Source organism: Argopecten irradians, chromosome 15 (genome assembly GCF_041381155.1).
Source record: "Argopecten irradians isolate NY chromosome 15, Ai_NY, whole genome shotgun sequence".
Lineage (NCBI taxonomy): Eukaryota > Metazoa > Mollusca > Bivalvia > Pectinida > Pectinidae > Argopecten > Argopecten irradians.
This window is the reverse complement of record NC_091148.1, coordinates 23,028,282-23,044,595: the sequence shown is the minus strand read 5'-3', so window position 1 is coordinate 23,044,595 and position 16,314 is coordinate 23,028,282. Positions and strand designations below refer to the sequence as shown.

Genomic DNA, 16,314 nt, shown 5'->3' with positions numbered 1-16,314 from the left:
CATATCAAATTGATACATATGAATCTAATTATTTGTTTTCTCAGTCATATTTTGTGAATATCTTGGATAATAAGCAAGATTCAGATGAAAACTTTAAGTTTTTGCTAGGAACTCGCATCAAGCTGTATGTAAGTGTCACAATTGTATGATAAATAGGAGTACTTTGCGTGAAATCACGATCTCAATACAAGGTAGGATATCTAATTAACACTTGAGCTGAATATCGGTCTGTAACACCATGCGCAATGTATTTAAACTCTACAAGTTGGAACCTACCTGCTCGGTACTCGTATATCGAAGCGATACCGGAAACGGATCAAAACATCGTTGCCGTACTAGTTGCACTACAGTGATACACATTAGAAAAATAAAATCAAAAACATTTATGATGACTTAAGCTTAAACAATTGACGAAACAGAAACTTGCTCAAAAACTTTAACGTGAAATGGGACGCCAACGCTGACACCGACGCCGGGGTGACAACATTAGCTCCCCCTATTCTTCGAATAGGCGAGATAAAAAGTGTGATGGAGGGAACAAGGCTACTTATTGGGTTGAATAGAGTTGAGAATCTTTGTTTTTTCAGAACAAAATTACAAGTAAACAGAATAAAAATAGGGAGCTTGAAGAGGGCTTTTTTCTTAGCATGCATGTTTCTAATTAACAGACAAAATAAAAAGGGAAGGGTGCTGATTGCTGAGTAGGAGTTTATTACAAGTCGAATATAGTAGATGACATCAAAAGAACAACAAGAGATAACTGTACTAAATATATCATACAGATCAATGGCTATACAATCTGTTTAATGGACACGATAAAGCACAGCTATTGTTCCAGGTATATACCGACTGCTAAAAATCAGTAAAACATCATCTTGTTAAATGGCTGTCATCAAATTCTCGAACATATTTACATAGCTATACTGTATCACTTAATACCGCATCAGTCGGTGAACAAAAGCTTCATGAACAGGAAATGGGTCTTATTATAATATGTATCTATCCAGTTCACTCACAAAGTGTCCTTTTAACTTTGATAAACCCACAGCCAATGTTTTGTCACTGAATAAATATTCTGACAGCTTGTATATCCTGTTGCCTCACAACATCAGTTAGACTTTTTCATAAATATGATGTTCATGCTGCAGAAACAATACATGTAATCATATATCAGTCCAGGAGTTTCTGTCAATACAAATAAATCAAAAGTGTGAACTTGACGAATCACCACCTGTCAATCAAGATACCTGGGTACTGCACGTGACGCTGCAGTTTGTATCGTGTATGCTATGTTTTCTCTGACATTAAATAGGTACATGTGTGTTTGTGAGCATGAGGCGTGGCTAAATACTGCCTGGCGATTAGTCAATTGTCTGATGATCTTGCTATAGACATTGCCAGTGTTAACAATCATATCAGAACCTTTCAGATGAAACAGACAGGAGGATAGTTGCTTACTTTAAGTTCCTGGATACAGTAGCAACTCTGATACTTCCATTAAATGTCATCTGAAAATACTTCGGAGTATCACTTATGGTAATCGATCACATCAAAATTCAGTTCCATCGACTCAGACATGATATCAGTGATCTGAAGAACTGTAAATTAGACAGGACAATCACACTTCACAGCAAAACTTGTTTGGCCACAGGTTCAAATTGTTAAAAATTGCAAGACCACAGGACTAATGAAGAAATATTTCGTCACATCCGAAATTTGCTATAGATTTTCATTGACAAGGCAAAACTGAAAGCATCTTTTTCTATATTTACTTTGTCAAAAGGAAAGATTCACATCTTTTCACCTTAAGGAAAATTATGTGGTATTTTATACAGGTCGTTTATTGAATACCCACATTCATCAAAGGTTCTTTATTTCTGAACTGAGAAGTTACCAGTCCAAAGACAGAAGAATGAAGATTCAGCGAATCGTATTTTTATTTTGTATGGTTTGCTGTTTTGATGGCAGAGAATCTATTTCTGGTACTATCGAGGATTTAGCAGCATTGAGTGACAAACTATTCTTAAATTATCGCAGAGAATTAAGACCAGCACGTTATGTAAACGAGACTGTTCCGGTTGACATTTCTTTTTTTCTCGTCTCCATCGGCGACCTGGATGAGGTCTCAGGGACAATTACTATGAGTGGAGGAATAACGATGAATTGGCAAGACTTTCGGTTGTCATGGCAACCCTCAGATCATGGAGGGATCGATCAGATCATGATCAACTCCTCAATGATATGGCAACCCCTTATATTCCTACTATCATTTGCGGCAGAAGTTGAGAAATTCAGCGCCGACGGATTTGACGCCAGGATATACAATGATGGCACGGTTCAGGTTTCTCCGGGTCGAAGAATAGCATCAAATTGTGAGATTGATATGACAAATTTCCCGACGGATAGACAGAATTGTTCCTTGAATTTAATTTCATGGGGATATCCTGCAACTGAAATATATCTTACAGCAAGACTTAAGCATTTCCACATGGACTTCTTCACTCCACACGGTGAATGGCAGATGGAAGAAACATTTGCAAAGGAAATTCAAAGTAATGAGACAAATAGCTCTCAAATAATGTACAGCTGCATCCTGAAGCGTAAGTCACCTTATTTCCTCATAACGATGATTGTACCCGTATACATCCTTTGCTTCCTCAACCCGTTCGTGTTTCTGCTGCCCGCCTCGTCAGGGGAGAGAATTTCCTACACCATCACCATGTTCCTGTCTCTGGCGGTTTATATGACACTTATCGGGGATAACATGCCCAAGGTATCGGAGCCGATGGCCGGGATCTCCTACTTTATCCTTATTTCGATGGTGTTCAGCTGTGTGCTGATTATACTCACAATATTTACACTTCGCTGTGAGGCAGTGACAGATGTAAGTATGTACCCGAAATGTTTAAGACAATTGGCTTTAAAAAAGAACAGGAAAACTAGTCAGCATCTGGATTCTGTTGCTAACGGTGACACTTATAAGGCTGAGTTTGAGCCAACAAAAGAGTATACTGCTAACATTGTCGGAACAGAAATAGTTTGTGGACAGAAAACTGAAAATTTCATTGAAGACAAAACTGTCATTATGACGTTTATAGACATCAGTTTGTTTTTTCTGACAGAAACCATTGTCATAGGTCTTATCCTTGGGTTCTCTTTAGCTTACTATAAATAGAAGTCGGTTAGTATGCAAGGCCAGGTTATATATTACTATATTTTCTTTCATAACTACGGTTGTAATACTGGCTGGTCCAGGGCAATACACTCATGTCGCCTGAGTCTGTATTGCATAGCTACCCATGCAATAAACCCTTGTGACGTCGCAGCGTCAACAAAATCTCTATTTCCTCGGTAAACTTCAAACATTTTTTTCACAAATATGACTGGTTTTACTATAAAAGATGCACACAATGAAATTTGTGTTGAAAATATCGCATAATATTTCATGTATGAAAAATTGACTTCCAGTCGTGGATTTCTTCGAATCTATTTCAAAATTGCAGGATATTATAGTTGTAAAATTGAATAAAAACGTCGAGGTATGAAAGAAAAATACTCTTTCATAAATAAGTGGATATGAAGGATAGGGATATTCTACCCTCGGGATCACAAAATGTTGCAAGCCTCCGGTTTTACGACATTTTGTGACCCTCGGATAGAATATCCCTATTCTTCATATCCACATATGAAAGAGTCTTGTAATATATAACACTTTTTACTACTACATAGTATATGTTACTTTTGGTATGAATCTACTACAAACTTTATAGAAATTGATATACATGTGTGTACCTTTGATTTTACCTAGTTTACTAATAAATACATGTAGGGTAGTTTGCAAGGTCATAAGCTGGTAATATTTTTTCTCAAGATTCCATCAGAGACAGTCATATTTCAGAATTATCTGCCCTTGGGGGTAGGTATTGATTGTGAAGTCGTGTCTTTATGAACGGTAACAATGTCGTCACACTGAATACCTTCAATATATATGTCAGATTGTCCAAAACCCGATTGCATATTGTCTGCTTCTAAAATTATGTAACTAGTTTTAACCTGATGAAAAGCTACGTATCTATTGTTCAATTACCCAACACGTGGATTGTTTTGGCTGGAGCTGAATAATGTAATCACATTCACTCGCTGTGACCAAGCGGCTGGCTTTTGATGCTCGCTGTGACACCTCGTAACTGGCCTAGTGTGCAAGCCAGCGTGAGGCACGTGTTTACAGGTAATTTAACACCTTGATTGGCTGATTAAAGATAGATTGAATGCATAATTTAATGTCGACTTAAACTGATATCCATATCTAGATTGGACTTAACAAACAATTGGCGATTTCTTCCACGTGTTTCCATCAGGTATAGCGAATTTAAATATACAGTACATTGTCGGGGCCTAAGATTAAACATTTGGCCTGCTTGCTTTGTGTACGATATATCGGCATTAAAATTTTTTTATTTATGGCTTAAAATGTTCATTACTTATCTGTCGTAATGGTCATTATAATGATCAATTATACAATCTTTATTCCAAACATCAAAACTGTTGCAATATGCAAAATATATCGCCATTTTTTGGGACCACATTTTTTGCCGACAAAAATCTTACTGTTCATAATTTGACGTGTTCGAACTATCCGAAATAGGATTGATTATAAAAAGTCAGTGTTGGAACTATCACTAGCTAAAAAACCGTTTTTTCTGGAAAAAATTGTGTGTTCCAACTACCGGCGGTTCGAATTAACCGGAGGTTTACCGTAGTTGTTTTATGCCTCATCAGTCATCAGTCAAAACTTTTTATCCCAACACCGTGGGGAAAAAAGAGTTTTCACTGTTGACTGATAAGGCATGAAACAACTCTTTTGTTACCTGAAAAGTCCAGAAACATTGAATCGGTGTTTAATTAAGCAAAAACTTAACTTGAAAATTCGCTAAATTCGTATCATACAATATTGTGCAAAGTTGTTTTCCCCAATGACATTTTCTGTATTTATAACACTTATCGTATGTTTTCTCAACAACCAAAATGCCATCAGCCCGAGATTTCATCAAATCACTGTAACACAATTTTAAAGTTGTCGCAGCTTCTGTCGAAAATGACGTTCGTCGAAAGAATATTTGGGTCCGGCGTGATTATAACGTCAACAATTAAGCGCATGCAAAAATTCCTAGTCGGTCAACAGTCAAACCATTTAACGGTCAATAGTTTCTGAGGATTTGTACATTTAAAACAATTTTCAAGCAACTTTTTGTGAAAACAGTCAAAAATATTTTATATATATTCATATAGAGAGTCAGGTAACAATATACTCTCTAATATGCTAAGACGGTTTTCTGATTTCATCCATTCCCAATACCTGGGGAATAGTATGATACATGTGATGTTATTTTAATTAAAATCAAGTTTCTGCTTCTCTAAACAATAGTTCTGAAATTCCTAATTAAAATGAACACTTAAAGACGCTGCACTGCCGACAGAGCATAAATAACAATTATCATTTGAACAGTAATTGGTGTTTAATCATATATATGTCTAATTAACACAAAAAATAATATAAAATAATTTATCTTGCCTTTGGTGCATGCGCAATCAGTACTTCATTTCGTATAGGACAATGTGCCACAGAGGTTTTTTTTGAAGCAATTAATTGTTTTTTTAACATTTTTATCTTGAAGTAAAATTAGAAGTTCAAACTTTTCATGGGTGGTAATGGTAGGTAACTTTTGTAACTGAAGAAAAATATTCATTCATCTGCTCTTGTTTTTTATTGAGAAACAAGAGGCCCATGGGCCTTAACGGTCATCTGACAATATCCAGTCTCTAGGACTCTTAGTTATTTACAATAAGTCATTTAAGGATTTTAGCTTATTTGACCCCTGTGACCTTGAATAAGGTCAAGGTCCTTCATTTGAACAAACTTGGTAGCCCTTCATCCCAGCATGCCACAAGCCCAATATCAGATCTCTTGGCCCCTTAGTTATTCACAAGAAGTTGTTTAAAAGATTTTAGCATATTTGACCCCTGTGACCTTGAATGAATGTCAAAGTCCTTCATTTGAATAAACTTGGTAGCCCTTCATCCCAGCATGCTATAGGCCATATATCAGTACCCTGGGCCTTTGCTTATTGAAAAGAAGTAGTTTAAATGAAAAGTTAACGCACGGCGCACGGAGCACGGAGCACAACGATGGACGATGCATGGCAACAAAAGGTCATCCTGACTGTTCGGGTCAGATGACCTAAGAATACTATTTGTAAGCTGTGAAGCATCTTTAAAAACAGCCTCCATATTTTTTTTTATTATTGTCCTTAAATTATGAAATCAAATGGAGCGCAAAATAACATTATCAGTTCTTCAGGTTTTTTTTTAGTATGATATGGGACTAATTCAAGTACCAAGTAACAGTGGTAGAGGACAATTGTTTATATTGGTCATAGAATGATGCTATACGCCTTAGGTAATGTCATTTCAGCAGGAAGATAATAATATATTAAAAACTGTTAAAATGATGAAGTTGGAACTAATAAAATCTTACATGGGTCTGTCAGGTGGACAGAGATATCTCAACCCGAGTGAAAGATTTTGGCTGGTCAACCCGAGGCTTGCCAAGGGTTGATGGTCAAAATCTTTCATGAGGGTTGAGATATCCCTGTCCACCTGACAGGCCCATGTTTGATTCTTTTTCTCCCATACTTTAACAAAAAAAGGTGAAAATTCAATTAATCAGATGAACGTCCACGTGCGTAAAAATGGTCGCCGCATGTATTGATGACGTCACTGTCTAACGCGTGTTAGCTGTCTTTTCCCTACCCCGGTAAAAGACAAGAGTTATCTTTTCCCTAGCAACCACGTGATAACCCTTTCAGGTATGGGAGAAAAGGGTATCACTTTGATTTGTTCGAGTATTTGAGTTAAGTTTACTGTCAAACCTGCCTTAGTGACAACCTCTGTATAAAGACCACCTGCTTAATAAGACCACTTCCTCTTTATAGACAGGCTTTATTGTAATCAAATATATTGTGAAAAGTTTAGTCAGGACCAATAAGGTCTATGAGTTGTACGAGACCTATTTCTCATATTTCATATTCAACCCAATAAGAGCTCCTCCCCCTTTTTGAAGCCTTAATTTCTCTAATGAAATGCAGGCTGACAATATTAAAACTATGTATTTTCTTAATTTGTAATGAAAATTGATGATTTATAATTTACTAAGTGTAATAATGTTTTGAAAGGTTAATCCAAATATGGCTTTTTTAAACGCCCCATTTTTTTTCTAAGCACCATTGCCATGTATTGGGTCAAACATGGTAGATTCATTAATTTTACATGCAGCACTCTACAACTACATTTTGGTGTGTTTTAAATGAAGGACACCTCTTTAAAGATGCTTCACCACTGACAATTAGTATTTTTTTCTCTATGAAAAAAAAGATCAGACAAATAAATATTTTTCTGCAGTTACAATATTATTTACTTTACACAATTGAAAGATAAAAATATTAATTAAAGATAAATATATCTGAAAAAAAAATCCATAGCACTATGTCCTATGTGGAAAGAGGAACTGTCTGCACAAAACCAAAATAAATTATTTTACATTATTTTTGTGTTGATTAGACACATATATACAAGATCAAACACCAATTACTATTCAAATGCTCTGTCGGCGGTGGAGCATCTTTATATGATCAATCTAAAGTATATTTATAAAACCTTACCTGGCAGCTCGGTGTTCGTACGCCTCTATGATGCTGTCAAACTGTAGAGAACTGTCCAGGTCGGACACAAGAGATGGTTTGTCTGTGATGTATGAAAAAGTCTTTGGTAGTCTCTTCTTCGACTTCATCTGCTGGTAGCACTTCACCAGGAACCTTTAAAACATGTACCATACATTCTTAACTTACTTTGATTGAAAAAGATGGGTATTGTATTTCAAGAAGTCACTTGGACCAATGAAAACACTTCATAGAAATTAAACTTTGTGAAATCCATGAACGGCTTTTGTCTCAAATAATACAATATCAGCATGTCATTTGAATTAACTACTCTGAACCATATGCCATCGAAAACTTTTTATTTCAAGATTTTGAAAATAATAGATGAACAGAAATGGTATAAACATTGAACAGGTGAGTTGTATTCAAGTCAATAAACGTCTTCTGGAGTCCAAATCTGAATAAAACCAGGCCCCAAAATCACAAAACAATTTTCAGTCCAAAACTGAAGTTTAGACTAAGCCAATCAAATGTGATGTTACAAAATGTTACATCCGTAATGACTAGCTAAGTCTAAACTTCAGTCTGAAATTACTTCACGATCCTGGTAGCCTAAAGTCTTGTTTTAATTTGGTTTTTTAGTAAAAATAAAATCTCTCCTATTAAAAGCCATGATCAAATGTAAAGTATGGAAATTCAAACGTGTCAAGTTTGTTGATTGAGGAAAGCGGGTGTTTTAATTTCGCTTTCTTACTTTAAATGGTCAGAACTGGGAAACTAAAAACTCCCGCGTAAATTAACAAAAACACATTTAGACTGGTTTTCTTTCCGAAGCAATCATTGGTTTTGTTGAAAAAGGGTTTTATGTTCCTATCACGATAAAACCTTAACACGATTTATAGCACTTTTTTAAAAATGGTTTATGTACACATCCTCACATAGTGAATGTGAATAGTAGAGTACACTTTGTGAAATACGTAGTTATCTGAGTATGTTCTAACAAGGTTCGTTCAAGATGATAGCTATGCAAATGCTTTTGTTAGATGGATTATAGACAAACTATTATGCTAAACTATGGCAAATAAACAAACTTTTCCCCAATCAGATAATAAAGCGTTTCATAATTATCTAATGTTCACTTTCATTCTATACCCACCTCGCCATCTGTAGGAACATGACGGTATTCTCGCCCTCGTACGTACATTCCACCGTAGCTGACGTGTAGATTTTGGGAAGACCGCTTGCATGTGAGTAACCATGACCGCCACACGCCAGACGACATATCTCCACGCCGTCAGCAGCTTCTCCAGTACAGAAGGCTTTAAGGCCAGACGCCAGGGCATGGAGCTGGATCAAATGGAGGAAATTTAGGATGGGATTTATCTTCTTTTACCTGTTAAAGCCAAGGTCATTTAAGGCCACTTAGGTCGGGGTTTATTTTTGTTACTGTTATACCGTGGTATATCCTAATAATAAACAGTGAATAGTCATATTCTTGAATATTATCAAACAGTCATTTAAGAATCCAGTTCAAAATTGGAGGAAAGCTGGAGTACCCACAGAAAAAACCACCAACCTACACTCAGTATAATTATGCTAACTGCCTTATGAGTGGTTTCAAAATCAGAACCATAAAGTGAATGGCTTGTAATATTGTAACATGTTACTAATAACTTGGCCCTCTGGCACAAAAGTATATATATGTAACAGGAGAGGAGAAAATGTAGCGGCTCCGAACACTAGCCGTGTGCTCTACTGACTGAGCTACCTGGTCACCGATGATCGATCCAGTCCAATCGCGCTACACTTCCCCTTCCTTTCTCGAAGTCTTCCCTCTCGAAGACATACGAGACCCTTCCAAACACCACCACCGTGGGTTATTTAGTTGTGCGCCAATTTTGTAACAGGAGAGGAGAAAATGTAGCAGCCAGACCGGGATTCAAACCCGGGACCCTCCAAACACTAACCGAGTGCTCTACCGACTGAGCTACCTGGTCACCAATAAACGACCCAGTCCAATCCCGCTACATATAATTCACAAGAGCATCAAGCTTTACCTCTGGGAGATCCTCAAAGTTTCCCCTTTCTATACTGCTGTTGGTAGTAACATATAGTCCATATATACGCTGACCGACGAAACGGATGGCGTAGGATGCAGCTATCTGGGGGAATAACTTGTACTGTTGTGTTTGATAGTCCATAATCTGTGCTTCTGGTCCACTGTAAATACACCAAAAATGTTATCAATATTAAAACCATCCTCAATGTTCCAGGGGTTACTATCAGTGTCGTTATATCCACCCCAGGACTAGGTCATAGAGAAACCAACCAATTACAGGCCTGCAGAGACTACCTTTGACGATTACAGAGAGCAACGTCTTACTGTTTACTGCTATACTAATTCTTTTGATGTATATTAGAGACTAAACTACCTGTTTCCTCTGTTGTCACACACAGAGCCTTTAGGTTTGCAGTGACATAGTCGGAGAAGAATATCACAACAGTAAAAGTAATCCCTGGAATATGGAGAATGTTGTAAAACAGATTTGGGATTCCTATTATCAGCAAAGATCATTTTAAAGATGCTCCACCGCCGACAAAACATAAACGATATTCATCAATTGAACAATAATTGGTGTTTAATTGTGTAATTAACACAATAGTACATGTATAATAATTTGTTTTGCTCTTGTTGCATCCACATCCAGTGCTTCATTCCATTTCTGACATTATTATATTTCAAGTGCCATGGAATTTTTTCAGGACACATTTAATTTTTTTTCCATATTTTTATCTTAAAAACAAAATAAGAAGCTCAAACGTTTCAATGGTGGTAATGGTGTAAATTAAGTAACTTTTGTAACTGAAGAAAAATACTGATTCATCTGCTCCTATTTTCGATAGTGACAAAATACCATTGGTCATTGGTGTATCTTTAAAGACATGCATCAAAGTTTACGAGGCGGAGGAAAAGCCACAACACAAGAACCTTACCCCGGTGATACCTCTGTCTGGCGCCGTACAGCTGCGTATCTCGTGGCTATAGTACACGCCATACCAAGGGTGGAGGAAGTGGAGTTGACGATCATGGCACGTACATACAACATGGTACCGTAGGTAAGTCGTCCGCTACTGGTCGAACTTGTGAAGGTCCCGTCCTCAGACACCTGACAATGTAAACAAGAAATTTATTTCTCTCATACTCCAATGCAGGTTGCTAGGGAAAATATTACTGTTTTTTTTACTAGGGTAGGGGAAAAAATAGCTCACATATGCTTGACAGTGATATAACGTTATCAATACATGCAGCGACATCTGCTTTGATGCTTTTTGATTAAGGGATGTATCATTCGATGGTAAGCAAACTTGGCCACAAGTTTTGGAGTGGGGAATAGAATTGGTTGATTTGAAAAACATCTTGTTTACCTGGGCATATCTCATAAGCATGTAGTCCCGAGGAATGCGGATGTTATGTAACCGTAGGAAGCCATTGTCGTTTTCATTAAAGCCAAACTTTGGTCCTATATCTCCAACTTCCACTCCTGTTCACAACAATAAAATATAAATAAGTTTACATATGTAACCCCATGGTTCATAAAAAAATTCAAAAATTCAAAAACAAATTCAAGGAATGTCTAAATCCGAATGAAAACACAGTCCGGAGCCTGAAATTAAAAATCTGGATTTCAGGTAGATTCTCCCACAAGACTTCCATGGCAAGTCTGAGTAAATTTCATGTTCATTTTATGCTATAATAAAAATTCTGAATGAGGAATCAAATGTCATTTTAGAACATACATATTTTTCAAGGACTTTTCAAGGCTGTTTGGTGATTTTCAATGACGTTTTACGACCAAACTCTTTATTTAAGGACTTTCAAGGTCAACACATAAATTCAAAGACTTTTCAAGGCCTGTAGCCACCATGAACCCAGTAGGACAAGGTTTAAGATCAAAATCTGTCAAAATGGGTCATATAGGCTTCATCAAACTGGCTTATGAGTTATAATAAAATATTGAAGCGTTATGCTATATTCCTATGGCAGCTATAGTCTACCGGTATATAGATGCTAGAGCTTTGCAGATAATATTCATCATAATAACATGCATTATGATATGATTGTCTGCAAAGCTCCGGCATCTATGTAGAACATAGGTTCTTTAGGAAGATAGCATAACCCTTCAATATTTCATTGTTAACTCATTTTGGGGTTTCTACATTAAAATGGTCTAAGTTAAACCAGTGAAATTGTTTATCAACAACAATATACGCCACAAGATGGAACAGCCATTTTTGACGATGACAAGTTTACATTACCGTGTCATCATTTAATAATGACGTCATAATGGTTAAGCTTTGTGTGTCAGTTATACCCTCATAGACTACACTTTGACTTGGTTAGTTTATGTAGTAAAAGTAGCGAGTGAATGTAAATATGGATTAAAGATGCTCCACCGCCGACAGAGCATAAATGATATTCATCACTGGAACAATAATTGGTGTTTAATCGTGTATATATATGTCTAATTAACACAAAAAAAAATAATAAAAATGATTTATTTAGCATTTGGTGCATGCGCAATCAGTACTTCATTCCATATAGGATATAGTGCCACAGAATTTTTTCGGGATGCAATTAATTATTTTTCATATTTTTAACTTGAAGTAAAATTAGAAGCTCAAACTTTTCAATGGTGGTAATGGTGTAAAGTAAGTAACTTTTGTAACTGTAGAAAAATACTAAATCGTCTGCTCCTGTTTTTGATAGTGAAAAAATACCATTTGTCAGCGGTGGAGCATCTTTAATGGGTGATGATGAAAGAGAGCCTTCACATGACACTCCCATGTATATAACTATTCTAGCCCCTTCATGTCTAAAGGGCAGATTTTCTTACTCAATACTTTCAGGGGCCTGTACGTACCTGTTCAATTGGGAAAAAATTAAATTGCATTTTTCTTGAAATATGTATATTTTAGACAGTTTTTCTGTATTTGGGGAAAATATTTACATAAAATTTGGAAAATACAGCAAAATTTCTCAAGGGAAAGGCCTTTTTTCGGCCCCAAATCTACCTAAAAAATCGCTGGGTACTAAATTCTTGTATTTGGCTAATTAAATAAGAAATGACAAATTCTTGTTGATTATTATTTTCATTATTATAAAGTATCAAACAGCAATGAAGCCTTACCTGGGAGAGGTTTATGTGTTTTGAGGTCCCTGAGAGGTAGTAAGAAGGAATGGATACCGTGACTCTGCCCTTGTGTTTTTAGTACGGCCATTACCACACAGAAGTTGACGGACTTACCCACTTCAAATTAAATATACAAGTTTAGAAATAAATATCATATCTAAGAAGTGTAACTATTCAAAACAAATTATTTAAGCATTGATGTCACTATATTTTAACTTCATTGGGGTATGAAAAAAATTTTGTTTGCAAACAGTGTGAATCCGCAGTCTCACAAAAGTTTACAAACAAATCTTATTTCATAACCCGATGAAGTTAAAAAAAAGTTACATCAATGCTTATAATTAACTTTTTTAGACTTCTTGATAATATAAAATACGTTTAAACATACAATTCCATTAATTTTCCTATGGATTTTTTTTTCTAAATCATGACGTCTCTATTGTGACGTCATGATAACATCAAGTTTTCGCGCCATTCTCAGATTTTTTTTCTTCATATAATATGAAGAAAATATCGTAGTATATGAAGAAAAAGATTCTGCCGACAGAAAGTCGGATTTAAAAACACGGAGCCGAAAGCGTGGCATTATTCCCCGTGCCCCGCAGTTGGTATAAAATCCCAAATACATCAAGGTCAAAGTAACAAATATTCAAGTATAACTTAAAATGTATGTGAGTATTGTAAAACTGAAAAAAATAACATCAGGTAACAAAATGGAAACAGTAATCTGATATATACAGAAAGTTTTATGGAGCTGCATTGGACAGTTTTGGAGTTATAGCCCGGAAACAAAAAGAAACAGTAATTTGGTATTTTTGACTAAGTTTTCATGGTTACAGGAAAAACACATCATATGGAATAGCAAAAGGCACAACTAGGGCACTTGTCTGATATATTCAGAAAGTTTCATGGAGCTGCGTTGAACGGTTTTGGAGTTATAGTCCAGAAGCAATAGGAAACAGTAATTAGGTATTTTTGACCAAATTTCCATGATAACAGAAAAAAAAATCAAAAATGGAAGGTCTGCAATAGCAAAAGGGAAAACTAGGGCACTTGTCTGATGTATACAGAAAGTAGAGTTATAGCATGTATCAGAAAAAAAATCTCGGATGGACAGACCGACAGAGCCCAATTTAATATCCCCCGCAAATGTGTTTCGCGGGATAAAATTAATTATTCAACTCAAAACAGAATTTTGTAGACCTAGCAAACACCACAAATAATATTGTTACACCCCTATACAATCATTTCTATATAATCTCTATTGACAAAAATGCCAATAAATGAACTGTTCCGTCGAGCGGTCCAAAGAACTGTTAAAATCGACTGTTAAAATGTGCTGTTGGACCGGAGTGACGTCACACCTACAATTCGTGATGTCAATGCATTGTTTTGAGTCAATGGGTATAACAAAACAGTTATCGACTGGGTTTTCCGGCAACAGATGATTTCTTTGACCTTCAAGCAAATTGTTGCCTTTGGCCTCAGCCAAACAGTTTGTCTTCAGGTCCAACAAATCATCTGTTGCCCTCAATCCCAGTCAACAACTGTATAATGTCTGTGGTCTTTATATTCTACAAACAACTGTTATGGTCAGTATCATAATAAAGGTATGTTGCTGGAGAAAAACTATTTCTTTTGCATAGACATGGCTTAGAAATTATATTTTAAAATTGAGGCAAAAGGCTCAAAGATGATCAGACATATTAACCTATTCATATCAGCTTTAATCAACTTACAATTGGCAGGCCAGTATTTCATGGAGGTGATTGTAGGAGAATTAATCACAAATTCTTGTGTTTTGGGGTCAAAGGTCGCAGTTGTCTCCAGCCCTCTCAGGAATGTACCTTGGAAGGATACAGCAAAATTTCATTTAAGCAAAACTTTATTTGTTTCAAAGAAATTTCAATAATTAAATTACAACATATTAAAAGCGGAAACAATTTAAAAAAAAAAAAAAATTTATGCCTATGAGGCTTAAAAAATATTAATGTAAATATCTAACAGAATACTTAATAAGGGGCCATAACGCCTTAACATTCACTAGAATACTTAAGCAATAAACTGTTACCAGATTGGACATACAGTTGATATGAAGCCCATCCGGAAGGAAGATAAATATTCATGGCGCCCGTTTTTATTACTTATATTTCCATTACGATCATTCGAATTCAAAACCACACACGTATATCCTTTAAATTTCCCGCTTGCGCTAGTGTTGACGTCACCAAGTTCAATAGATGGAACAGCAATAGCATCAACTTCTGAATATAGTTCAACACAAAACGGTTTGAAACAAGCGAACAAATGAAAATTATGCGATGACGTTTTTTTTAATACAAGTGATCTTGTCAACACGATAATACTATTAGATTTCATTAGACTACACAACTTTAAAACCACTTTTAAAATAATTTGACCGTTATGTATAGGCATAAGTATACATTGAATACATTGTCAGTGATGCGGCGGAAACGTTAGATATTCATACGTTTGACCAGATTGGAGTTCATAGGCAGATATTGCCCATCTTGTTTAACATAGATTAAACGGGAAACTGAAAGTAGAATGGAAATACTTATCTGTAAACTTTGACTTAATAACTTAAATAAGAAGGTAATAGGTCCTAGATTTGAAATCCCATTAATTTATATAATTTTATTTTAAACAGTTTGAAATGGCAATAATTCAATTTGAAATCTCAATTATCTATACAATTTTATTAACAGCTTTAAAAGAAGGGCAATAACTCCATATATAGGTTGAGGTTCCATCTGTTTGTCTTACCATGGCCTAGCTCTGTCTGGGCATAGGTCCCGATAATGGAGAAGTTCTTAGCTAGTGGCAGCCATTTTCTTTTTTGTTCTTCTGTGCCGAGCTTTTCAATGGTTGGTATGAACATGTGGGAGTGGACACCCAGACCGTAGTACTCGTTTGGACAGACAGCTCTACAAGATAGTATATAGAGGATCTTATATAGAGATCTAAAAGATAGGATAAAGAGAATCTTATATACAGCTCTGCAATATATATATATATATATAGAAGATCTTATATAGAGCTCTACAAGATAGGATATAGGGGATCTTATATAGAGCTCTACAAGATAGGATATAGAGGATCTTATATAGAGCTCTACAAGATAGGATTTAGAGGATCTTATATAGAGCTCTACAAGATAGGATATAGAGGATCTTATATAGAGCTCTACAAGATAGGATATAGAGGATCTTATATAGAGCTCTACAAGATAGGATATAGAGGATCTTATATAGAGCTCTACAAGATAGGATATAGAGGATCTTATATAGAACTCTACAAGATAGGATATAGTGGATCTTATATAGAACTCTGCAAGATAGGATATAGAGGATCTTATATAGAACTCTACAAGATAGGATATAGGG

The 16,314-nt window shown here is 35.8% G+C and overlaps 2 protein-coding genes across 2 annotated transcripts in view; one reads left to right on the top strand and one right to left on the bottom strand.

Annotated features, from left to right (window-relative positions):
* LOC138309862 (peroxisomal acyl-coenzyme A oxidase 1-like) overlaps positions 1-16,314 on the bottom strand; it is a 33,003-nt gene that overhangs the window by 8,870 nt on the left and 7,819 nt on the right. Inside the window, exons 3-10 of the mRNA XM_069251104.1 lie at positions 15,695-15,855; positions 14,647-14,754; positions 12,905-13,024; positions 11,142-11,257; positions 10,710-10,882; positions 9,773-9,935; positions 8,872-9,062; positions 7,719-7,871 (exon numbers count right to left, since the gene is read on the bottom strand). Coding sequence (XP_069107205.1) covers positions 7,719-7,871; positions 8,872-9,062; positions 9,773-9,935; positions 10,710-10,882; positions 11,142-11,257; positions 12,905-13,024; positions 14,647-14,754; positions 15,695-15,855 — 1,185 coding nt within the window. The remainder of the gene's footprint in view (positions 1-7,718; positions 7,872-8,871; positions 9,063-9,772; positions 9,936-10,709; positions 10,883-11,141; positions 11,258-12,904; positions 13,025-14,646; positions 14,755-15,694; positions 15,856-16,314) is intronic.
* Positions 1,364-3,834, top strand: LOC138309863 (neuronal acetylcholine receptor subunit beta-3-like). The gene has a single exon (XM_069251105.1). The coding sequence runs from the start codon at positions 1,913-1,915 to the stop codon at positions 3,173-3,175; it is 1,263 nt and encodes a 420-aa protein (XP_069107206.1). The 5' UTR covers positions 1,364-1,912; the 3' UTR covers positions 3,176-3,834.

Coding starts and splice junctions, on each gene's coding strand:
- LOC138309863 (XM_069251105.1), top strand. CDS start 1,913: ATGAAGATTCAGCGAATCGTATTTTTATTTTGTATGGTTTGCTGTTTT.